Source organism: Schistocerca serialis, chromosome 3 (genome assembly GCF_023864345.2).
Source record: "Schistocerca serialis cubense isolate TAMUIC-IGC-003099 chromosome 3, iqSchSeri2.2, whole genome shotgun sequence".
In the NCBI taxonomy this organism is placed as follows: domain Eukaryota; kingdom Metazoa; phylum Arthropoda; class Insecta; order Orthoptera; family Acrididae; genus Schistocerca; species Schistocerca serialis.
Genome location: NC_064640.1, coordinates 599,600,278 through 599,627,246, shown reverse-complemented (window position 1 = coordinate 599,627,246; position 26,969 = coordinate 599,600,278). Strand labels below are relative to the sequence as shown.

Genomic DNA, 26,969 nt, shown 5'->3' with positions numbered 1-26,969 from the left:
TGTGTGTGTAAGTATAATCTAACTTCTGCACCATTTCAGTGCAGTAATGTGTTCATTGTAAATAAGTATTACAGTAGTTGTATTACATGTTTATTACCTTATAAATAAATAAAAAAACGTTTTTTATTTTAAATTCAGTGCATTAGTATTTGTAAAATGACTCTTAGTGTTCATTAAAAATGACGATCATTCCACTTGGGACCTGTGGAATGGTACATTACTTTATTTGTTTTAGTTGTAAATATTTGTCATGTATTGTTGTTTTTCTGACATGTTCCACATCCAGGAGGACCTCCTCACTACGGATCAATTGGAATGAAAGTAAATCTAATCTAATCTAATCTAAAAAACCTCTGCTATGAGGATTGCACAATGGCCCTTGTTTGTATGGCTTTCACAGTGTGTTCAGAGTATATCACTAGGAGAAAGAATGTATACCTTTGGACATTTGTAGCAAAAAGCATAAACAAATAAGAGCTTTACAATAACTCTGAAAATGCTTATTACAGTAGTCTTGCAAAGCTGTTGAAAAGTAACTGTCACCAAAAGTGAAGCAGTGTTGGTGAAGTAGCCAAAACAAAGCAGGCCGTGCTGAGGGAATTAGAATTAGGAAAAGGGATATGAAAAGTAGGACACCCATTTTGTTGTTTGGGCAACAAAATAAGACAATGACAGAAGTAGGCAGTATATAAAATGCAGACTAGTAATAGCAAGAAAAAGTATTTTTCAAAAGAGAAATATGTTAACATGTAATATAAATTTAAGTGTTAAAAAGTCTTTCTTGAAGGTGTTTTTCTGGAATGTTGGCTTATACAGAAGTGAAACACAGATGATGAACAGTTCAGACAAGAAGAGAATAGAAACTTTTGAAATTTAGTATTCCAGAAGACTGGATAGATAGACTGGATAACTAATTAGGAGATACTGATGTGAATTGGGAAGAAAATTTTTTTGTCATACCTTGATTAAAAGAGGGAATTGGTTGATACGACAAATCCTAGGGCATCAAGGAATTTAAGATTTGTTGTTTAAGGAAAGTGGAGAGTTGCAGTAAAAATTTTAGAGGAAGACCAAGACTTTAGCATAGTAAGCAGCTTCAAATGCATGGATGCATTAGTTATGCAGAGTGAAGAGGCTTGCCTGAGATAGACTAGGGGGGAGAATGCATTAAACCTATCTTTCAAGTGCATAGTTGATGAGAGATTGGAGAAAATGAGATTTCATGGTGAATGGGAAGTTCATTGTATAGTTTGATTCCAAAACTACATTAAAAAACAGTTCTGGAAATTTATCCAGGAGATGGTCACTCTGCATTTTTGGGACCATCTTCTTCACAGACTACAGAAATTCTACTATGTTTCAGTGTGGAGGTGAGTGAGAAAGTGGACTGGACAAAAAGTTGTTAGAAATATGTCACATTGTTGATGTCTCTCCCATCGACTTATTTTGTCTCTTATGTAGAGGATGACGAGAATGGGTGGCTGATTTTGTCAGCTGCAGCTTGTGTTTCTTAACTTCTAGTCATCCAATTGTAATGCCCCTTTTTCCGCTGTCACAGGTGGTACAGAATAGTGCAATATTGAGGTGGGTGAAGACACTGCATCTAAGAAAATAAGTTGTCAAAAGGACAGTGGGAGACATTTACTCATATTGTTTTTAAATTTATATTTGTTCCTTAGAAGGTATCATGCCTCATTTAGGTAAAAATAACATCATGAGTAAGTCACAGAATTATGTGAATCATTTACGTAAGTCTTTATTGTAACAACAGTATGTAATAGGACAGACTGATACTCACTACATGGAAGAGTCATTTTGTGGCAGACAGATACACATGAAGGACATTTAAAAGTAGAATAAGCTATTGCACAAAGTTCTCCTTCAGGGATAGAAAGTTCTCTTTCAGGGCTAGAAAGCACCCCCCCCCCCCCCACACACACACACATCTCTCTCTCTCTCTCTCTCTCTCTCTCTCTCTCTCTCTCTCTCTCTCTCTCTCTGTGTGTGTGTGTGTGTGTGTGTGTGTGTGTGTGTGTGTGTGTGTGTGTGTGTGTGTGTGTGTGTGTAAAGGCTCGACTGCAATGAATGGCAATTTTTACGGTCATTAGTAGTGGACATGTGTGTGTATGTGTGGGGAGGGGGGGGGGATAGCAGGGTAGGTGTGGAAAAGATGTTGTCTGTCGGAGTGTGCAAGCATGTGGGAGAGACAGGATGGGGGCGTGCAAGTTTTGCCTATGGGAGCATGTAGGAATATGGCAGGGACAGGATGGTGGGCAGTAGTGTTGCCTATGGGAGTGTGCAAGGACATGGCGGGGACAGGATCACGATGATGGACTGCAGTGTTCCTGTGGGTGTGTGGAGTGACATGGCATGGGCAGGATAGTGGGCTGTAGTGTTGCCTCTGGAAGTGTGCAGGGATGTGGCAGGGGCAGGACTGTAAGCTGTTCTGTGCAATGTTGGGGCTGTACTGGAGGGGGGAGAAGCAGAGAAGGAAAAAGGACATGAAGGTGCACTGGAGAGAGGGCTGAGAGGCAGGTGGCACCAGGGTTTAGTGAAGACTGAGGACAAGTTGGTTTTAGGACTGACAGAAGTTGTAAGGAGAGTTCCCACTTGTAAAGTTCAGATATGTGGGTGTTAGTTGGAAGTATCTAGCTAGCATGGGCTGTGAAGAAGCTGTTTAAATTGAGCACACCATGTCAAGTGGCACGCTCTGGCCACTATTTAGCTGTGATCATTTGTGTGGACAGACTGTTTGTTCATGATCATGCCCAAATAGAGTGCCACACAGCGTTTGTAATAAAATTGGTAGACCACATGGCTGCTTTCACAGGTGTCCCTGCCTTTGCCGGGGTAGGGGTTCGTGTATGACAATGCAGTGTACTACTGAAGGTAGTTGCTGTGCAAACATTCTGTGAATGAAACTTCAGTTATTACACATATTCATTTCCAGATGTCTGTTCACCTTTTGAAACGTATGGGGAACTATTACCATATTTGAAAGAAGTCAAAAGTGTGAGTCCCAACCCAAATAACCCATTCATTTTCCTTGTGGTAAAAATAGTAAGTGTTTAGACTGATAAACTATTTTGTTTAAAAATACATTATTATTTATAGGGTTTTTATTTGTTGCAGCTTTTTAAGCCAAAGGAGGACAAAGATGACTCGACAAAGCCTCATTCAGAACCTCCAAAGGCTTTGCTGACTGCCTGTAAACAGATTGTAGATTGTCTAATTGAAAATGTGTTAAGACTTGAAGAGACAAGTTTTGCTCCTGACAATGAAGGTCGTGGTTCATCTCAGCGGCTTGTTGCTTGCCTCACTACACTATACCTCTTTGCAAAAATACGCCCACAGCTTTTGATAGATCATGCAACAACATTGCAGCCTTATCTCAGCGTTAAGTGCCAGGTAAGAATAATGTGTGTGAAAATTTGGTTATTTATCAGAAGCTGCTTTTTGTGTGTGAACGGTAGTAAATACATTATCTAATAAATTTAGATACTGCCTTGGGTAAACAAAAATGACCATTTAACATACATTCAGAAAGTAGTACCAATAGTGTATAGTACTGTGTTGTCATTTTATTAGAAGTACAAAATTAAATTTGATTACTTCACCACATAAACCTGACTATGTGAAGATGACTTTGTCTTATAGATTTCCTTGTGTTGATAAGCCTTGACATTTATCATACATGCATTGCCAACGGCTGTGCATTTGGTATTCTGTCAGTGGTCTGTATTTTCAGTGCTAAGCGCAGCATCTAAATTATCATAATCTATTCCACTCTGGGTATTTCTACCTAAACTGTCTTACATCCTTTGCAACACTGTGAAGTAAATCTCTCTGTGGTGTGGGTTATTTGTGATGAGAGCTTGGGTAATTATGTAAGTGAGAAGTAGGAAGAGGCCGAAACATTTTTACAGTATTTCATTTTATAGATTAAAAACAGCATCTCTCCCCTTCTGTGCTGCAAAACGGCCTCTGACTGTTCCTTTAAAATTTGGATGAGTCAGTAGGTCTTATTCAAGCTCATGCTTGAAATTTTTGCCTGATAAATTGCACACTGAATTCATGTTCTGCTGTTTTTAGACTTGTGGTATGCTGCAGTTATTCACAAGAAAATAAAACTCACTATAATTTGGGCACAGTGCACATGTGAAAAGAAACTTGCCAGTGATGGTAATGGGACACTTTTCATATGTGTAGTTCCTCTATTAATTCATGAAACTCTCACTAGATTGTGACACTTCATACTACCATACTCTAGTGCTCTCCAGCAAGACGTCTACAGCCTTATTCCTACAGCAGATAGAATTGCCAGTGACAGGGGAAAAAACATATCTAAAACACTAGCCAGACATTAGTAATAATGTCAAAAAATGGCACATGAAAATGTAATAGAGATAAACTGAGATGGGGATCCGATAACAGTTTCAGTAACTCTGTTCATTCCCTTTTGATGTACACAGTGGAACGTGAAAATTGTGTGGAAATGGTATGGATCCCTTAGTCTCTGCTAGTTGAGCCTTCTGGAAGCCCGTAAGAGCTGTACTTTGTAGAAGACACACCCCCAAGTTTCTTTGCTTATGGCTAATGGTCATTTCAGGGCACAGCCTGAAGGCTATCTATGACCTGTTCAAAAAAACTTCAGTCAATATCAACAGTTCCAAAAACATTGACTTTCGCTATTTGTGTGTGAAATATTTTAAATGCTTCAGATAATTGAAATTCTGTAACACATTACTGAGAAATAAATATATTGTAATATGTCTCACAGGGTGGCTCTTGTTTCAGAGCCTTTATCTATGAACCACACCCGAAGTGAACTAATATGCATTAGGTAACCTTAGCTATTGAATCAAATAATCTTGCTTTACTCACCTGAAAATATGAAATAAACTGCTTGCTGAAGAAATTTGTTTAGATATAAATTTTTAAACAGTCGGCCACAATGTTACATTACCTAAGATTGTACCAGTCGTTGGTTGCTCATTCTTGCTGTTGTGATCCAGTAAACACAGAACAGTTTTGTTAAATGTGTTAAGTCAAAATTTGAGACTTCTAGGCAAATCTGAAATAATTTATCAAATGAGTCCATAAGTTTATTCTTACTCATTCAGACAGACAGTGTGGATATATATTTCCATAGGCTTATGACTGAAGAAAATCATTTTAAGTTGCTCATTTTCATTATGCATTTAAAATTTATAACCAGGTAAGATGACCTTTTTTTGAATTATTCATATTTCTTATCTTTCTGATTAAGAGAGAAACTCTGTTGCCACATAAATTTTCTCTTTGTCATATTGCATAAGATTATCTACTTGCAGAACCTTCCACATTTGAATTATATACAGTGTAAAATTGCCTTCTGTCATATCATTGTAAGATGTATTCTTTTTTCTGCCCATTAAGCTGTATCTTTTGAAAGGCCAATTGTCTCTTTTGCTGTTTGTTTTCTGAGTACATGATAATATCATTTGAATTTTATAAAAGACATAGCATAAATGTTTATCATATACTGTTATTTGGTATTACCATCATGTAATTGAAGAAAATATATATATTTTTAAATAAATTGATTAATTGTTCAATAATTGTCTGTGTATATGGACATTTTTCATTTCCAGACACAGGGAGACTATCAGATAATAAGCAGTGTGGCTCGCACATTAGAGTTAGTGGTTCCACTTATAGAACATCCGAGTGAAACATTCCTTGCTCAGCTGGAAGAAGATTCTGTAAAGCTTATACTTCAACATGACCGTGCTGTTGTTCAATCATGCTTGTCATGTTTAGGTTCTGTTGTAAATAATGTCACCAGAAATTTCAAACTGATTCGTGACTGCTTCAATAAATATTATGGTAAGTGAATTAAATATTTACTGTAACATTTTGAAAGCCTTCTTTTTGTATGTTGTTGTGGCTTTGTTTTCAAAAAGTTCTTACTTCATTCAGATAATGAATGTGTGCTTTAGTGTATTTCAGAATTTTGAGATTATTCGTATGCATGAGTTCTAATTCTCATAAAAACTCAGATTTTTGTTAGATTAAAAAACCTAACAGGTATTTTTGAGTTCAATTAAATGATAATCGAGTGAACAGTTGTTTCCACCAACTCTGTACTTTTACGAGTCACATCACTATTGGAGTTATGTGATATTCACTTCCTCTGACCTGAGAACTGTTTCATTAACCCAGTTATAGGAGATGTACAATTAAATGTTCATCCTAATTTTTATTCATTTGTTTTGCATGTACAAAGATGAAAGACATGATAAATACCAGAAAAAAAATCTGACGACCAACATGAGATTAAAGTGGGGATCTAGGGGTTTTTAGTCTGGCATGTAGCCATCAAACCACATTATAATATGAACATTTTAAGGGGAGGAAATAAATTTATCATTTATGTGGTGACCAAAATGTGCTATATTTGTAATAAATAGATGTGTATACAATGGAAAACAGTTGCAATTAAAAGCATGCTTCTGTGCAGTCCACCTCAGAGACGCAAGAATAAAGAGGATAAGAAACCTACAAGGGGAAGTTAAAAAGCTACCGGATCATCCAACACTCAAGTTGTCTGATAAGTCTGTAGAGTATATGTCCTTGATGAAATGGGCCAAGATACCTACTGAAAGAAATGGATCAGTCTCTGCTTGAGCTTTCAAATGCTGTACAGTAACAGTATTAGGTGTAACATTACAAATGCAATTTGCCACGTAGCTAATGCATCCATTTTACAATCTTCAGGTGAGCTACCAAGACAACCAATTCCCAGATGGAATGAGGAATGCCACTTACCAACTCAGAACAGTTGTACACTTATGCACAGTTGTAAATGCTGACTGATCCCAAAGAAAACTTGAATAACTCTTACGGAGAGCAAGAAGAGCTCATGGCAGGTGTTCTTAGTCTTGTTAACTATCTACTTACACGAAAGATGTGAAACAATCAAAAGGATTTGAAACTACCTGGGACCTTTGCCTTTTGCAGACCCAACTGAGTTATCCAAGCACAACTCACGACCCACCCTCACAGTTTTACTTCCACCAGTACCTCAAGTTTGCAAGACAGGAGTTTAGGTACTGGCAGAAATAAAGCTGTAAGGGTGGGTTGTGAGTCTTGCTTGGTTAACTGAGTCAGTAGAACACTTGCACACAAAAGGCAAAGGTCCCACATTTGAGTCCTGGTCCACTCCACACATTTTTGATCTGCCAGGAAGTCTCAAATCGGCACCCACTGCAATTATGTCTCCAAATGACTGGAGACATTGCTCGGACAATGGCAAAGCATTTTGCTAAGGCTAAGGTGAGAATTTAAGGAGATGGTACCTGGATAAACTGAAAGAACCAGAGGTTGTACAGACTTTCAAGGAGAGCGTAAGGGAACAATTGACAGGAATGGCGGAAAGAAATACAGAAGACGAATGGGTAGCTCTGAGTGATGAAGTAGTGAAGGCGGCAGAGGATCAAGTAGGTAAAAAGACGAGGGCTAGTAGAAATCCTTGGGTAACAGAAGAAATATTGAATTTAATTGATGAAAGGAGAAAATGTAAAAATGCAGTAAATGAAGCAGGCAAAAAGGAATACAAACGTCTCAAAAATGAGATCGACAGGAAGTGCAAAATGGCTAAGCAGGCATGGCTAGAGGACAAATGTAAGGATGTAGAGGCTTATTTCACTAGGGGTAAGATAGATACAGCCTACAGGAAAATTAAAGAGACCTTTGGAGAAAAGAGAACCACTTGCATGAATATCAAGAGCTCAGGTGGAAACCCAGTTCTAAGCAAAGAAGAGAGAGCAGAAAGGTGGAAGGAGTATATAGAGGGTCTATACAAGGGCGATGTACTTGAGGACAATATTATGGAAATGGAAGAGGATGTAGATGAAGATGAAATGGGAGATATGATACTGCGTGAAGAGTTTGACAGAGCACTGAAAGACCTGAGTCGAAACAAGGCCCCGGGAGTAGACAACATTCCATTGGAACTACTGACGGCCTTGGGAGAGCCAGTCCTAACAAAACTCTACCATCTGGTGAGCAAGATGTACGAGACAGGTGAAATACCCTCAGACTTCAAGAATAATATAATAATTCCAATCCCAAAGAAAGCAGGTATTGACAGATGTGAAAATTATCGAACTATCAGTTTAATAAGTCATAGCTGCAAAATACTAATGCGAATTATTTACAGATGAATGGAAAAACTGGTAGAAGCCGACCTTGGGGCAGATCAGTTTGGATTCCGTAGAAATGTTGGAACACGTGAGGCAATGCTGACCTTACGACTTATCTTAGAAGGAAGATTAAGGAAAGGCAAACCTACGTTTCTAGCATTTGTAGACTTAGAGAAAGCTTTTGATAATGTTGACTGGAAAGCTCTCTTTCAAATTCTAAATGTGGCAGGGGTAAAATACAGGGAGCGAAAGGCTATTTACAATTTGTACAGAAACCAGATGGCAGTTGTAAGTGTCGAGGGGCATGAAAGGGAAGCAGTGGTTGGGAAGGGAGTGAGACAGGGTTGTAGCCTCTCCCCGATTTAATTCAATCTGTATATTGAGCAAGCAGTAAAGGAAACAAAAGAAAAGTTCAGAGTAGGTATTAAAATCCATGGAGAAGAAATAAAAACGTTGAGGTTCGCCGATGACATTGTAATTCTGTCAGAGACAGCAAAGGACTTGGAAGAGCAGTTGAACGGAATGGACAGTGTCTTGAAAGGAGGATATAAGATGAACATCAACAAAAGCAAAACAAGGATAATGGAATGTAGTCGAATTAAGTCGGGTGATGCTGAGGGAATTATATTAGGAAATGAGACACTTAAAATGTAGACTGGCAATGGCAAGGAAAGCGTTTCTGAAGAAGAGACATTTGTTAACATCGAGTATAGATGTAAGTGTCAGGAAGTCGTTTCTGAAAGTATTTGTATGGAGTGTAGCCATGTATGGAAGTGAAACACGGACAATAAATAGTTTGGACAGGAAGAGAATAGAAGCTTTTGAAATGGGGTGCTACAGAAGAATATTGAAGATTCGGTGGGTAGATCATGTAACTAATGAGGAGGTATTGAATAGGATTGGGGAAAAGAGAAGTTTGTGGCACAACTTGACTAGAAGAAGGGATCGGTTGGTCCTGAGGCATCAAGGGATCACAAATTTAGCATTGGAGGGCAGTGTGGAGGGTAAAAATCATAGAGGGAGACCAAGAGATGAATACACTAAGCAGATTCAGAAGGATGTAGGTTGCAGTAGGAACTGGGAGATGAAGGGGCTTGCACAGGATAGATCAGCATGGAGAGCTGCATCAAACCAGTCTCAGGACTGAAGACCACAACAACAGCTGCCACCACAAATGTCGATGTGGCATCCTGTTTGCTCTTTGGAATTTTGAGACCCTACAATGCTAAGATATGTAACCGCTGCTTCTTCATGTAGGAGCTGTGTTCTACCCCATATGAGACACCATTACTGCATCCAGTCATGACTAAATAAATTGCAGCATGTTAAAGCACCTTTGTGACAAAAAACTAGAACTTTTTAGGACAATATGACAGACAGGACAATTTTTCAACTCGTGGATGGAGGCTAGTTTGGTCTCTAATCTTCTCAAATCAGGAAAAGTGTGTAAACAGCAGAAGTGTTGCATTCACTAGCTGAACCATTGACTGGTCCTGTGTTAGCAACCAAGAAGCTCCTAACCCACTTTGAAATTGACCCCCAGGACTGTTACCAACTTGACCCTACTGGAGGCATCTAGGTCTTTCTTACGCAGATAGCATTTTATTGGAACATCCCCCCCCCCCCCCCCCCCCCCCCACATAAAAACGCATATGAAACTACTTGTTGTTCATATACCAAGTTGCTGAAGTTCCATGTGATGGATTTGAGCTGACAAATAACATTCCTCAAAGAAGAAATTTAATTGTAACAATCTTTGCCATTAATAGTTAAAAGTAAAAAATTCAGAACTGTAATTTTAGTTTGTGGATGGCTTTGCAATATTTAATTAATCCTCGAATTGGGCAACAATGACTTGCCAGTAGGAAGAGAGGGAGGAGTGGGACAAAGGCTTTCGCTTTAGAGCATAGATGCAAATGTGTGACACAATTCTAAATTTTGAACATACTGTATGATGAGATTCTGAGCTTTAAATATGATTCACAGGTGCTGTAGCAACCACACTTGATGGACCTAAAGAAAAGATTCTTGACTGAACATGTTTAACTGCTTATGCCACAACTCATGTGAAGCCAACTGGGCATGTTATATAAAGCTTTTGTGTAATCTTAGCTAGATAGGGATGTGCAGGATAGGGCGCAGCAAGACCTATTTATCTGAAGACAATAGATGCAATCTATTATTAAAGGATTTGGTTGGCCACCACTGCCTACAAAAGCTTCTCAATACCCAACCTCAACACCAAGGCTGGGGAGCCACCACTTGACATGTGACAGCAGCTCCTCAAGGGGTATGTCATGTGCAGAGGCTCTTTGCTATTCCAGGATCAAAGACATATTAAACTACACTCCTCGAAATTGAAATAAGAACACCGTGAATTCATTGTCCCAGGAAGGGGAAACTTTATTGACACATTCCTGGGGTCAGATACATCACATGATCACACTGACAGAACCACAGGCACATAGACACAGGCAACAGAGCATGCACAATGTCGGCACTAGTACAGTGTATATCCACCTTTCGCAGCAATGCAGGCTGCTATTCTCCCATGGAGACGATCGTAGAGATGCTGGATGTAGTCCTGTGGAACGGCTTGCCATGCCATTTCCACCTGGCGCCTCAGTTGGACCAGCGTTCGTGCTGGACGTGCAGACCGCGTGAGACGACGCTTCATCCAGTCCCAAACATGCTCAATGGGGGACAGATCCGGAGATCTTGCTGGCCAGGGTAGTTGACTTACACCTTCTAGACCACGTTGGGTGGCACGGGATACATGCGGACGTGCATTGTCCTGTTGGAACAGCAAGTTCCCTTGCCGGTCTAGGAATGGTAGAACGATGGGTTCGATGACGGTTTGGATGTACCGTGCACTATTCAGTGTCCCCTCGACGATCACCAGTGGTGCACGGCAAGTGTAGGAGATCGCTCCCCACACCATGATGCCGGGTGTTGGCCCTGTGTGCCTCGGTCGTATGCAGTCCTGATTGTGGCGCTCACCTGCACGGCGCCAAACACGCATACGACCATCATTGGCACCAAGGCAGAAGCGACTCTCATCGCTGAAGACGACACGTCTCCATTCGTCCCTCCATTCACGCCTGTCGCGACACCACTGGAGGCGGGCTGCACGATGTTGGGGCGTGAGCGGAAGATGGCCTAACGGTGTGCGGGACCGTAGGCCAGCTTCATGGAGACGGTTGCGAATGGTCCTCACCGATACCCCAGGAGCAACAGTGTCCCTAATTTGCTGGGAAGTGGCGGTGCGGTCCCCTACGGCACTGCGTAGGATCCTACGGTCTTGGCGTGCATCCGTGCGTCGCTGCGGTCCGGTCCCAGGTCGACGGGCACGTGCACCTACCGCCGACCACTGGCGACAACATCGATGTACTGTGGAGACCTCACGCCCCACGTGTTGAGCAATTCGGCGGTACGTCCACCCGGCCTCCCACATGCCCACTATACGCCCTTGCACAAAGTCCGTCAACTGCACATACGGTTCACGTCCACGCTGTCACGGCATGCTACCAGTGTTAAAGACTGCGATGGAGCTCCGTATGCCACGGCAAACTGGCTGACACTGACGGCGGCGGTGCACAAATGCTGCGCAGCTAGCGCCATTCGACGGCCAACACCGCCGTTCCTGGTGTGTCCGCTGTGCCGTGCGTGTGATCATTGCTTGTACAGCCCTCTCGCAGTGTCCAGAGCAAGTATGGTGGGTCTGACACACCAGTGTCAATGTGTTCTTTTTTCCATTTCCAGGAGTGTATTTGCTTAGCTTGCCATAGAATTGATTTTAAGTTACCTGTGAACATTGGAGTTACTTGGTATCCACACGAAGCAGTTTGTGTGTTACAAACATTGACTTTAGCTTGGAGATGACTGCCTGTCTGGTTATTGATGACATCTAGAATTATTTTAGGTTTGCTATTCTGTGGCAAAGACTTCCCTCCTAAATATGCTGTGAGCTTCAGGTTTCCATATAATTTTTAGTTAGTGTGACCAAAATCTAACAGTATTCACAGATGTGTCAAAGGAAGAAGAGTATCTAGGCTGCTCTGTGGTTTTTATTGACTATTTCCACAAGATTTGCTTACCAAATGAATTTTGCAGTATTTTATGTACAGTTACGCACAATCTCGTGAGCAATAGAGCAGCTGAGATATATTTGCGCTGAGAAATTAGCCGTCTGCTGCAACCCGCTGTGTGTGCTATTCAGTGCATATACATAGCTGATATGCAAGCCCAGGAAATGCAGGATTATGTTCTCCATCCACAAAGGTGGTGAAGGGTGTTGTCATTTTGCTGAGAAACAGTCCATGTGGGAATTGAGGGAAGTAGAGTAGTAGGCATCATCACAGCTGAAAGAGCATTTGCTATCAAGAATTAGCATCCAGTAATGCCTCTTCCCCACCCATTTGTGCAGTTGTATTCTCCCACTTGGCAGCCTGTAAAGAGATCCATGACCCCTTAAACAGATATATATATTATGTTCCAATCAGGTTGCATAGGGGGAAAATAGATTACCAAGTGCCTTGTCCACCAGGTCAATGACATTGTTTTTGCTGAGTAGAGAATGGAGCACATTTGTATTGTTACTATGAGTAGGTAGTGGCTGAGTGTGTTCTTTTCCACCACGGGCTGGTCCCTCAGCAGATCAGTATAATTACTGCTAACTAGTGAGAAAAGTGCATTTATTACAGTAAAAATGACTACCATTATACCGTGGTATCTTCGACTGAGCCGGGCAATAGATTGTAGTGTGGATTACATGGAATTAACCAGGAATATCGTGTGATGAAATCACAGTGTATTTGAAAAGTAAGAATGATCATGTATGATTTTAGGTTTTGCTGGTGTAGGAAGATTTTTCTCAGAAGGTATTTCTTGGGTATTCAGGTGGGTGACATAGTGCAGAAGGTATGATATTTCAGCAAGCTGACTTTTTGTAATCTTCAAGCATTCCTGATGACTGACTGTCTTTCGCCAACAGCCTCTAGCCAGACATGTCTGGGCACAGTGTGGTGCAGTGATGGGGGAAGTGCATCACTGGGGTTCAATCCAGTGTACTCATTCACACTACTGCCAGCGCCGGACAAGAGTCCCTACTTGCGTGGTGACAATACATCCTCACCCTCTTCAGTTGCCGTGATGGAAGCGAATTCCCATGTAGATTACCCTGTGCTTTGACCATGGTTAAGGCTGTGTCTCAGGCCTTGCAATATTGAAAACCACTTTTTATTTATTAGTTTGTTGTGTAGTCAGATCTTTACAGCCTCTGTTAGATTACAGTCTCGGAAGGTGTTGGGCATTGCAACAATTTTGTGCTGTCGTAATTCACAACATGTCTATGGGAGATGCAGTGCTCTCGTCACTGTGGACTCTTTTGGCTGCGTGTTGTTTATGCTCAGCATATCAGTTGCTAAACTGACAATGCCTCTTGCAGTGCAGGTGAAATCTGATATCATGTGGTTCAGAATTCAGAAGAATTTTATTTATGCACACACAATTCATTTGTTTTTAACCTGTCATGTTAGTTACTTTTTAGCTGAGGTGACCTCCGTTGTTTTACATTTGTCTTCCAGGAATAAAAAGGGAAAGTGTTGTGCAGTAGCAAACAGTTGAATGGTGTGAATATGTGCTGGTCTTGTCTTAGTTTGGTTTGGGCTGTTCCTGACCATCCCATAACTTTTTTGTGACAATGAGTCAGAGTATGACAAGAATACACAGTGTGTCTGCTGTCTAGAAACTGTCCACATACGTGCTTGTGTGTTTCTAAGCCATGTAACAACATAATGAAAGATCTTTTTATGCACCTCCTGCCCACAGCTAAAATGTACATTATGTAATTGCCCTCAAATTACAGTTGTATTGCATTGTAATTTGGTTGGTATTGAAAAAGATTTAATTGTAATCCATATCTACATCTATGCTCAGCAAGCTTGTGTGTGGTGTGTACTACTAGGTTCATAGTCTACTGGTATCACTTCATCGCCTTTCTGTTCAGTCTGCAATAATGTGTGGGTATAATGATGTAAGTAATGTTCTTTTAACTCGTCTTCCAACATAAGCTCTTTGAATTGTAAGAGAAAGCCTCTCTGTGATGCACAATGTCATCTCACTATCATCATCATCATCTACTGGAGATTGTTGAGAAACTCTGTGATGTCCACACACTGAGTTAATTAACATATGACATTCCTGGAAATTATTCCTTGAATTTTCTGTATCTTCCATTAGTCCAGTATATACTCTTTGGTATGAGTATTCCTTTCCTTTCCTTTCCTCTCCCCCCCCCCCCCCCTCCTCCTCCTCCTCCTCCTCCTCCTCCTCCTATTTTTCCCCTCAGATAGTTATTTAAACACTCCTCTCCTACTTCTTAGAAATTTAAGATCTCACGTACTTCAAAAATGAGACCTGAGTACATATTCACATTTTGGAAGATAATGATTAAAGGTATGATGAACTGGTTTATGTCTACATCTCTTTACTCTGTAAACCACTGTGAAGTTCATGACAGATGGTATTTCCACTGTACCATGTGTTAGGGTTTGTTCTCATTCCATATGTGTAGGGGCTGCAGGACTAATAACTTCCTAATTGCCCTGTACACGTTGTAATTAGTGTAACCTGGTCTTCGCTGTTTCTGTGAGAGCATTACTTCTGGAGCTGTCATATTTCCTCAATTCCTTGATTAATACTGGTTACTGAAGCATTGTAAGTAGGCTTTTGCAGGATAGTTGACACGTGTCTTCAGGCACCTGCCAATTCAGGGTTTACACTACGTCTGTGATGCTCTCCTGTGTATCATACTAACCTGTGATCATTTTTGCTGTCCTTCTTTGTAGAAATTCAGTATCTCCTGTTACCCCAGTCTGGTGTGGGTCCCACACACTTGAGCAATAGTCAAGGATGGTTCACAGAAGTGTCTTGTAAATAGTCTTCTGTGTGTAGACTGATTGGATTTTCCCAGTGTTGTACAATTGAACTGAAAAACTACTACCTGCTTTACCTACAACTGAACGTATGTGACCAATTTCACATCACCACAAATGGGTATACTCAGGTACTTATCTGAGTTGACTGATTCCCATTGTCTGGTAAATTATTAACATTCAGCATGAACAGCAAGGGTCACAACAAACTTCCATGGGCCACGCCTGACGTTTCATCTACTTCTGTCTATGACTCTCCACTGAAGATAACATGTTGTATTCTCCATCATAAGAAATGCTCAATCCAATCATAAATTTCATTTGAGACCCCAGATGATGATAATTTCATTAATAAGCATTGGTGTGGTATTGCGTAAAATGATTCTTCAAGGCCAAGAAATACTGTGTCATCCTGATTACCTTGATCCAAATCATTCCAGGATGTCATATGAGAGAAGTAAGAGTTGTGTTTCTCATGACCACCATTTTCAAAATCCATCCTGGTTGACATGGGTGTTTCTGTACCCACTTTCAATTTTAATTTCTGTGTCATCCATGACTGTCTGAACACTAATTGTGGTGCTACTGAGAGCATTTACATAGGACAAGAATTTCTCTTTCCAGTAAGATCCTGATACGATAGTCTTTTGAATTTTCACACTTCCTTTCAGTGTTGCAATGCTTCATTTTCTGTTGAAAGATTTGGGAAATATATTGCCACCTCTGCTGTTACTCCTCTAATTTGTGTTCTAGGGTCACACAGTGTTACTCGCCACCTTCATCAGTAACAATGAATTAATATGGATTAATATTATGGACATATGGAGTGCACAAATTCCCCTCCATAAATTGTAATTTAGTTTGCCCATACTTTCCCTAAATCACATATGACAAATGAGGTATTTGTTTCCCTCCCAGTCCGTCATCTAAACTAATGCTTTGTGTTTTATGGCCTTTCTGCCAGAGAGATGTGACAGCTAATCTTCCTAAATAATGTATTGTTTTAGCAGATTTGTTCTAATTGATTTTGAGCTCAATAGAGAATGCTATGAAATTCTTTGCATGTTGGTCATTTGAGATTTAGAGCAGTTTCTTTCATATGCCTTCGTGTCATGTGAATAAGGCCTATAATTTTTGTGTCTTTTATACAGTATCCCTCTTTCACAGAGCATTTAAAATATTAGTTATTCCCGTATTCAGAAGGGTAAAAAATCTGTCAGACATTTTGTTGTATGTTCATTCAACTCTACCATTGAATGATTTTCCATTTCTTTTAATAGGTTGATTCAGTAATGCAAGCTCTTTGTGTCACAGCAAAACAAGGTTTTACTTTTCATTTGTAGCATTTCTTGGTCTATTTAGTCCAGGAACAGGATACTTTTTGCTTACCAAAGATGAGGCAATAGATTGTATTTTCTAATCTTGTAGATATAGTTGAGAGTATGGTGGATCAAAGTTTTTGATCTTCCAATTCCTTGGGACAACTTTTTGTGGCAGAAAAAACAATAAATTTTGGCTCCCCCCCCCCCAGATTTACTGTCACATAATGAAGGGGCATTAAATTTGGCATCAAATGACCTACTTAAGTGTCAAAATTGGTACAGTCTTTTGGTTCCAGTCAGTTGTCAAAGTTGGACCATTTTTACCAACTTGGCTAAAAAGTTGTCTCCAACACACATAACTCAGAAACAGGTACTCCAAATAAAAAATATCAAGTTATCAAAGTTGTAGAGTGTGAAATTTCATGTTACAAAAGCACCTAGTTTTTCAGTTTTAGGTACTATTAAGTGTTCACACACCTGAAAGCCAAAGTAATTCGATTTTTAAGTCAAAGTTATCCAATGAAATAAAATTTCCAGAGGGAAGGTGGCTCTCTAATTAGCGCACATGTGTTTTGTATGTATATCTTTTTTAATTTTCTTCATTCATGTGTGTTTTTATTCATATTTTATCCATGCCTTTCTTGGTAAGAATGGGTCACTAAAATGAAAACAAAGTACATAGTAATGGCCAACACATGTTTATGTGTGGGTAATATAAAATTTTTTACAAATGAGCAACTAAAAGGGCATGACAATATTAAAAAACACAATTTAAATATCAGAGATTCCCCTTTTATCAAATTTCAATCCCATTGAGGTTGTTTGGGAGACTGTGACAGGTCCTGGTTCAGCAACCAATCTTCTGGATCCATTGTGGCACCTTCACCAACTTCCTCATCCTGTAACATACCTTCGATCTCTTCCTCATCACTGTCTAGCTCAATTTCTGGGGCGTTCTCACAAGATAAGCCGCAACAGTGTTTGCATCGAGTAGCAGTTCAGTCCAGATTTGTGGCATCCACATAATGCTATGTATTCTGTTTATCATGCACAGGGAACTATCTTCAGTAGCGTGTGCGGTACGACATCTTTCGTAATCCTCACAGGAAACAAGCTTCATAAGTTTTTCTTCTATCCCCACTGGCATGGATCAGTTTTCTTCCCCAGCCAAGACTGCACTTGATGGTAGGATAGCAGTGAGTGCCACCTTGCTGCATCCGATGTTGGCAATAACATTTCAAGTTTGAAAGATTTTCTTGGGGCAGACTTCACAAAAAGCTTGTACCTGAGCTCATCCAAATGTGCAGCTGGGATTCCCATATAATGCTAATATCAGCTGTTCCCCTGCCTGTATTATTACATCTTTAGAGACTGAGGGTTTAACAAATTCAGGGTTTAACTAATTCAGCAGGTTGCACTTCGAGGTGTAGCTGTTGCTCCATAAGGTTTAGTAATTTCACTTTTCCTTGTCCCAAAAAGAAGGATGTGGTATCATATCCTATGAAGGCATGGTTAAAAAAATTACTAGAGTATCACACTCCTGCTGTTTTCCATCTTCCCTGTTTAAGGAAGTAAAAGGTGTTGAAATTATTTCCTCAACCTGTTAGAAGAAAAGCACATCAGTGTCCTTGGTTAAGATTGTCACACTGTCAGACTCAGAAGCCTGAATAATAGTGTTTCCACAATCAATGAATCTGCATATTCTGCTGCACTTGAATACCTCCATTCTCAGATTCCCACATGAGCATAAAAATCAAGCAGTTCTTGTTGCTTTTATGTTGTGAGAAACTTCTCCTGTGCGACTGCAACATTTGTACCTTCATCAAAAATTCTATCTGATGAAGAACCTGGTGTTTTTAAATGAAGAGGTCTTTCAGTCCCCATTGGAAAGCATCACTTGGGTAATCACTGAATATAACTATGATTCTCAAATATGCTGCGTTTTTCATATAAATGGCTCCAAGCTTTTCTTTCTTATGCCAAACAACTTTATGGAGTAGATGACCACCATATACCACAAAGCTTTTTATTTTGGGTATTTCATTCTGTTGGAGAGATGTGAATGCATCACAGAGAAGTGATTTTGTACCCTTACTGAGACTGTCTTCTGTGAACAATGACATGGGGTATGGGGAAAGTTCAAATGAGAAACAAAACTTAGTCTTTATCAGACTGATTGATAACAATCAATTTGTGAAACAATGTTAATGCGTTTATGGTACGAACCCTCTTTTTCCCTATCTTTAGAGCCATAGTGCAGGATGCACATGTTATAACAAATGTTCCAATACTTTGCAAGCCCAGTCACCACCTCGCCTTTCAGCTACCCCCAATAACAGTATCTCTTAATTCAAGTTTCATCATTTTATGAACAACATTTCACTTTGCATAGGGAAGTCTACAAAGTTTCTCCTAATTACCATCAATCTCCTCACCACAATAAAAGCAGTGTTTATTAAAATCAAATGCCTTCTTGTATGGTCGAAGATTCAACATTGATGGTGCAGGGCCTTTTGTCAAAGGTGATCTATTGAGTTTTGGGTTATTGTACTACTTCTGACATGCACTGTGCACTTAAACTTCAGCCAGACCAGTTAATAACTTACGATGTGCCCACCTCCGTATGATCCGGAGCACTCATTTTAAATGCACAGACTGTACAATGAAAGTAAATTCAAATTAGGAAACAAAGATTTTTCAAGGCACGAGGAGTTAAAACGTGTCTGTTGCACGACACAGGAAGACTGGGTATGGCTAGCAATGGAAACAATAAAAAGGAATGGAGGGGCCTTGGCTGTTTACTGCATGCCATTCAAGGTAGATCTTTAGCTACCCCTACACCTGAAGGTGGGACAGATTTAAGTATTCCTATTGGAAATTTCATTTTTATTGAAGAGCTTTGACTAAAAAAAGGAATTATTTTGGATTTCAGGTGTATGAATGCTTAATAGTCCCTAAAAATGAAAAACTAGATGCTTTTGTAACAAGACATTCCATGCTCTGCAACTCTGATACGTAATTTTTCATCTGGAGTAGCTGTTTTTCTGTTGCAGGCATTGGGAGCTGACTTCTTAGCTAAGCTGATAAAAGTAACGAACTTTGACAACTGATTCTGGCCAAACGGTGCACCGATTTTGACATTTTAAGTAGGTCATTTGCTGCAAAATTTAATACTCTTTCATTTTGGGACAGGTAATATTTTCGTTAGGATACAAAATATCAAAGTTATAGGTGAAGATCTGAAAAAAGTGCCAAAATTTCTTGGTTTTTTGGCCACAAAAATTGTCACAAGGGTTTTGAAGGTCAAAAACTTGGATTCTACATACTTTCAAGTATATACATAAGATAAAAGAATAAAATCTTCTACCTCATTTCTTGCAAGCAAAGGACCTTTGTTGTGACACCATTATTGGACTAATTATAGCAGTTTATCTAGTATAACAATCAATTGTGTTGTGTTGTAAAATTTGCTAATGCCAGAGATATTTAAATTCAGCCTGTAAAGCACCAAGTGCTAGCTGTCACAAAAACTGCCTTTTCCTTCAGGTCATAACAATATTTCGCATATTGGACTTAGTTTTTGTTATAATATTTAGTCAGATTTTTGTGTTAACATCATCTACATGGTAAAGCATAGGTCATGGGTGATAAAAAAAAATGCACATTATGTAGTCAGCTGGCACACTCTGTTCATGCTGTGCTGGGGTTGTAAAAGCCATACCAAAGTAAATAAAAAAGGTGATAGGACCCCTGGTCCTGGTTTCCTGTATACATAAATGATGATGCAGGCAGGGTGAACAGCAATCAGCAGCTGTCTGCTGCTGATTCCGCCCTGCACCCTATGGTGCTTGTAGAGTGTGTATGTAGACGGAGATATAGAAATAGAAAAAGTATTCTGCCCCTGGCAACAAGTGTGACCACAACTTCCTCCACTTTAACTCTCTCTCTCTCTCTCTCTCTCTCTCCCTCTCCACATTGACCAGAGCTCTGAACGCAATGCATTGGGCAACAACACTAAATGGCAACTCTCGATTTTATGAAAGAGGCTGAGGCCACAGATCCATGAATGAGATGAAAATAACAGTTTCGTATTAATTTTACTCCTGAAATATTGCTGAAAGAAACTGGTTATTACTGTTCCAACATGAACCTACAACAGGGACAGAGTTAATCAAATGAAAGGTAATGGGCACAGATAAGTCTGTGTTTCAGAGTCATACAGGTCACAGTTCTGTGTAGTCAGAAAGTTCACTTACTTGCATTATCTTCACTGATTTTGGAGAGATGATGCCAGGCAGCTCCCTACTTGCTTGGTATAGTTCGCTGCTAGATTTTCTGCCAGGAGATTTGCAATGATGTCAGAATCAGTAATTTATAATGACTTTGGAAGATAATACGAGGGGGTGCCCAATAAGTAAAGCATCAATTTTTTTTTCTGAAAGCAGGTGGGTTTTATTCAGGCCATATACTGCTTACTATGGAGTGCATCCTTCATTGGGTCATACAGATGGAAGTCGGAAGGTGCAAGATCCGCGCTGTTGGGTGGATGAGAAAGAACAATCCAGTGAAGTTTTGTGAGCTCCTCTTGGGTGCACAAACTTGCGTGAGGCCTTGTGTTGTCATAGAGAAGGAGAAGTTCATTTGTATTTTTGTGACGATGAACATGCTGAAGTTGTTTCTTCAATTTCCTGAGAGTAGCACAATGTACAGCAGAGTTGACAATTGCGTGATGTGGGAGGTCATCAAATAGAATAACCCCTTCAGAGCCCCAGAAGACTGTCACCATGACTTCACCAGCTGAGGGTGCAGCTTTGAACATTTTCTTTGGAGGAGAGGTGGTTTGGTGCCACTCCATGGTTTGCTGGTCTGTATCCAGTTCGAAGTGATGAGCACGTTTCATCATCTGTGATGATATTGACAAAAAATTGTCATAACGAGCCTCATAATGGACAAACAATTCTGCACGTATGGTTGTTCTTTGCTCTTTGTGGTCTTTCGTTACGCAGTGAGGAACCCAGTGGACACAACCTTTTTGTACCCCCAACTGGTGGATGAGTGTGTCAGCACTAGCAACAGAGATGTCCAGTTGTGCACTAAGAAGTTTGAATGTGCTCTATTGATCATCTCAAATGAGTGTGTCAGGACAGTCCGACATTGTAGGAGTCATAGCTGTGTGCAGCCGGCTGGCACATGGGAGATCACACAGGTTTGTGCGACCTTGTTGTGTTGATGACAGACACCTCTCCCAATGACTCGCCATACTTTTGTTTGCTGCCAGGTCTCTGTAGACATACTGCAAGCACCTATGAATATCTGTGATGTTATGGTTTGAACACACCTCTGTTACAGATGCAATTTTGAAGGCTGTCTATAGCGCTGCCCTCTATCAGAACTTCATGAAACTCCAGTGGCTGAAGCAGAAATATTTCATGACGTCCCACAACAAATGCTGCATTTTTTCAACCAAAATTGGATGAGAAAAAAAAAAGTGTTTCATTACTTGTTGAACGTCCATTGCAAATCACTGCTTCAAATACCTTTACTGAATGATTTATTATCAGTAAAGATGGAAGCTTCTGTAAATTTAGTTCTGAACCATTGCTACAACAGCAAGATCAGATTCTAAATGTTCTCCCAGCATGTCTTTGAAGCTACAAAAGTCCTTTCACGAGATGGTGGTGGTCCCTTCCTTTGTGTGGCACAGCAAATAGCAGCTATGTTTACTTTCAAAATTAATACCCATCTAATTCGTAAGACTAATATGCATCTAATCCATGTGGCCTGGGCATTACAAACTGAATTAATACAGAATTGATGGTGAGGTCTCAAAAACAGCAATGGATGCATCGCATATGATGGTAACTGATATGATGGACCGATCGCAGTTCTCTGGTTTGGAGCCGAGTGGAAGGCTTAAACCAGAGGCTCAGACGATTCTGCGGAGATCTGGGGTGCAAATTTCTCGACCTCTGCTATCGGGTGGAGAAATGTAGGGTCCCCCTGAATAGGTCAGGTGTGCACTACATGCAGGAAGCGGCTACAAGGGTAGCGGAGTACGTGTAGAGTGCACATGTGGGTTTTTTAGGTTAGAGAATTCCCTCCCTAGGCCCGACAAGACGCCTCGTGAGACGCGGAAAGGTAGGAGTAGGCAAAATGCAACAGGGAATAACAATATTAATGTGCTAATAGTAAACTGCAGGAGCGTCTATAGAAAGGTCCCAGAACTGCTCTCATTAATAAACGGTTACAATGCCCACATAGTACTAGGGACAGAAAGTTGGCTGAAACCAGATGTAAACAATAATGAGATTCTAAACTCAGATTGGAGTGTATACTGCAGAGACAGGCTGGGCAGTGAAGGGGGAGACGTGTTTATAGCAATAAGAAGTGCAATAGTATCGAAGGAAATTGACGGAGATCCGAAATGTGAAATAATTTTTGTGAAGGTCACGGTTAAAGCAGGCTCAGACGTGGTAATTGGATGTCTCTATAGGCCCCCTGGCTCAGCAGCTATTGTGGCTGAGCACCTGAAGGATAATTTGGAAAATATTTCGAGTGGATTTCTCCACCATGTTATAGTTCTGGGTGGAGATTTTAATTTGCCGGATATAGACTGGGAGACTCAAACGTTTATAACGGGTGGCAGGGACAAAGAATCCAGTTAAATTTTTTTAAGTGCTTTATCTGAAAACTACCTTGAGTAGTTAAACAGAGAACCAACTCGTGGCGATAACATATTAGACCTTCTGGTGACAAACAGACCCGAACTATTTGAAACAGTTAACGCAGAACAGGGAATCAGCGATCATAAAGCGGTTACTGCATCGATGATTTCAGCCGTAAATAGAAATATTAAAAAAGGTAGGAAGATTTTTCTGTTTGGCAGAAGTGACAAAAAAGCGGATTTCAGAGTACCTGACAGCTCAACACAAAAGTTTTGTCTCGAGTACAGATAGTGTTGAGGATCAGTGGACAAAGTTCAAAACCATCGTACAATATGCGTTAGATGAGTATGTGCCTAGCAAGATGGTAAGGGATGGAAAAGAGCCACCGTGGTACAACAACTGAGTTAGAAAACTGCTGCGGAAGCAAAGGGAACTTCACAGCAAACATAAACATAGCCAAAGCCTTGCAGACAAACAAAAATTATGCGAAGTGAAATGTAGTGTGAGGAGGGCTATGCGAGAGGCGTTCAGTGAATTCGAAAGTAAAGTTCTGTGTACTGACTTGGCAGAAAATCCTAAGAAAATTTGGTCTTATGTCAAAGCGGTAGGCGGATCAAAACAAAATGTCCAGACACTCCGTGACCAAAATGCTACTGAAACAGAGGATGACAGACTAAAGGCCGAAATACTAAATGTCTTTTTCCAAAGCTGTTTCACAGAGAAAGATTGCACTGTAGTTCCTTCTCTAGAGTGTCGCACAGATGACAAAATGGTAGATATCGATATAGACGACAGAGGGATAGAAATACAATTAAAATCACTCAAAAGAGGAAAGGCTGCTGGACTGATGGGATACCAGTTCGATTTTACGCAGAGTACGCGAAGGAACTTGCCCCCCTTCTTGCAGCGGTGTACCGTAGGTCTCTAGAAGAGCGTAGCGTTCCAAAAGATTGGAAAAGGGCACAGATCATCCCTGTTTTCAAGAAGGGACATCGAACAGATGTGCAGAACTATAGACCTATATCTCTAACGTCGATCAGTTGTAGAATTTTGGAACACATATTATGTTCGAGTATGATGACTTTTCTGGAGACTAGAAATCTACTCTGTAGGAATCGGCATGGGTTTCTAAAAAGACGATCATGTGAAACCCAGCTCGCGCTATTCGTCCATGAGACTTAGAGGGCCATAGACACGGGTTCCCATTTAGATGCAGTGTTTCTTGACTTCTGCAAGGCGTCCGATACAGTTCCCCACAGTCTTTTAATGAACAAAGTAAAAGCATATGGACTATCACACCAATTGTGTGATTGGATTGAAGAGTTGCTAGATAACAGAATGCAGCATGTCATTCTCAATGGAGAGAAGTCTTCCGAAGTAAGAGTGATTTCAGGTGTGCCACAGGGGAGTGTCATAGGACCGTTGCTATTCACAATATACATAAATGACCTTGCAGATGACATCGCAAGTTCACTGAGGCTTTTTGTGGATGATGCTGTGGTATATCGAGAGGTTGTAACAATGGAAAATTGTACTGAAATTCAGGAGGATCTGCAGCGAATTGACGCATGGTGCAGGAAATGACAATTGAATCTCAATGTAGACAAGTGTAATGTGCTGCGAATACATAGAAAGAAAGATCCCATATCATTTAGCTACAATATAGCAGGTCAGCAACTGGAAGCAGTTAATTCCATAAATTATCTGGGAGTATGCATTAGGAGTGATTTAAAATGGGATGATCATATAAAGTTGATCATCAGTAAAGCAGATGCCAGACTGAGATTCATTGGAAGAATCCTAAGGAAATGCAATCTGAAAACAAAGGAAGTAGAATACAGTATTCTTGTTCGCCCACTGCTTGAATACTGCTCAGCAATGTGGGATCCATATCAGATAGGGTTGATGGAAGAGACAGAGAAGATGCAACGGAGAGCAGTGCGCTTCGTTACAGGATCATTTGGTAATTGTGAAAGCGTTACGGAGCTGATAGATAAACTCCAGCGGAAGACTCTGCAGGAGAGACACTCAGTAGCTCGGTACGGGCTTTTGTTGAAGTTTCGAGAAGATACCTTCACCCAGGAGTCAAGCAGTATATTGCTCTCTCCTACGTATATCTCGCGAAAAGACCATGAGGATAAAATCAGAGAGATTAGAGCCCACACAGAGGCATACCGACAATCCTTCTTTCCACGAACAATACGAGACTGGAATAGAAGGGAGAACCGATAGAGGTACTCAAGGTACCCTCCGCACTCACCGTCAGGTGGCTTGCTGAGTATGGATGTAGATGTAGATGTAGATGTAATGTGTAGTGGAGTCGAGTGCTACATCCTCCCTTGCCGGAGCAGACCAGAGAACCCTTGCTGGCTGCTGCTGCTGCTGCTGCTGCTGTTGCTGCTGCTGCCGCAGCTGTGTTGTGCCTTGCCCACACACAGTGATGAGCCTCCATGTGTGGCAACCTTATGGTTCTGTCTGCCACAAAGGACTCACTCTTGTGTGTCTGTCACTGCTTGTTGGCTCCCACAAAGAAATGATCTCATCGGCTGTCTTTCACCTTATTTAATTCTGTAAGAAAATTCCAGTAGAATGTTAATACTTAGGAAGTAAAGAAGGCCACTCGCTGGAAAGCAGAAGAATTGGGTCTGAGACAGCCACAAACAAAACAGAATGGAGAAGCTGGTTAGCTTTTGGAGCACGTGCATGTGCCCACCCTCCCAACCACACACACACACACACACACACACACACACACACACACACACACACACACACACACACACACACACACAAGGTGACCTGGGGAAGTGAATTGGGAAGGCATGATAGGATGGAGGAAGGGGTGAAGGATTTGGGCACAGTACATTACTGGAGACTGAGGCCAGGACTTTTACAGGAGTGAAGGATGTGTTGCAAGGGTAACTCTCATCTGTGTAGATCAGACAAGCTGCTGGTGGTGGGAAGGGTCCAGATGACTTGGGTTGTAAAGCAGCCATTTGAATTAAGCATACTATGCAAAGCTGTATGTTGTACCACTGGGTCATCAACTTTATCCTTGGCAACAGTTTGGTGATGGCCAGTCGTGCTCCTGAATAATTGGTTGATAGTCATGGTGTTGTCGTTGTGGTCTTCAGTCCTGAGACTGGTTTGATGCAGCTCTCCATGCTACTCTATCCTGTGCAAGCTTCTTCATCTCCCAGTACCTACTGCAACCTACATCCTTCTGTATCTGTTTAGTGTATTCATCTCTTCGTCTCCCTTTATTATTTTTACCCTCCACGCTGCCCTCCAATACTAAATTGGTGATCCCTTGATGCCTCAGAACATGTCCTACCAACTGATCCCTTCTTCTGGTCAAGTTGTGCCACAACCTTCTCTTCTCCCCAACTGACATATAAAGCTGTGCAGTGTTTGCAGCAGAATTTATATATGTCATGACTGCTTTAATAGGTGGTCCACCCATTGGTGGGGGTAGGGTAGTTCTGTAACTTGACTGGAGTAGTAAGTGCTGTGTGGGTGGCCAGGTCTTCTACAGAGAGAGAATCCCTGTGTCAAGAGGTTGGGAGAGGGAGTGGCATAGGGATGGAGTAGGATGTCTAGGTTGACTGGGCAGTGGAACACCACTCTGAGGTTGGGAAGGATCTGGGGTAGGATGTCCCTCATTTCAAGTCATTTTGATAGATAATCAAAGCCATGAGAGAGGACAAGTTCAGGGTGATACTGGATGGTGAAAGAGGGAGGACTGCTCCTTTGTAGCTGATTCTTGACTGTGGTGGGAGGATTGGGGTGTGTGAGGATATGGCACAGGAAATCTGGTTGCAGACTGGGTTTGGGAGATAGTGCCTGCCTGTGAAGTCCTTC

General features: G+C 40.9%; 1 protein-coding gene across 1 annotated transcript in view; it reads left to right on the top strand.

Annotated features, from left to right (window-relative positions):
• Window positions 1–26,969, top strand: part of LOC126470479 (nipped-B-like protein) — a 392,610-nt gene that overhangs the window by 336,917 nt on the left and 28,724 nt on the right. The window contains exons 23-24 of the mRNA XM_050098348.1: window positions 3,133–3,408; window positions 5,634–5,868. Coding sequence (XP_049954305.1) covers window positions 3,133–3,408; window positions 5,634–5,868 — 511 coding nt within the window. The remainder of the gene's footprint in view (window positions 1–3,132; window positions 3,409–5,633; window positions 5,869–26,969) is intronic.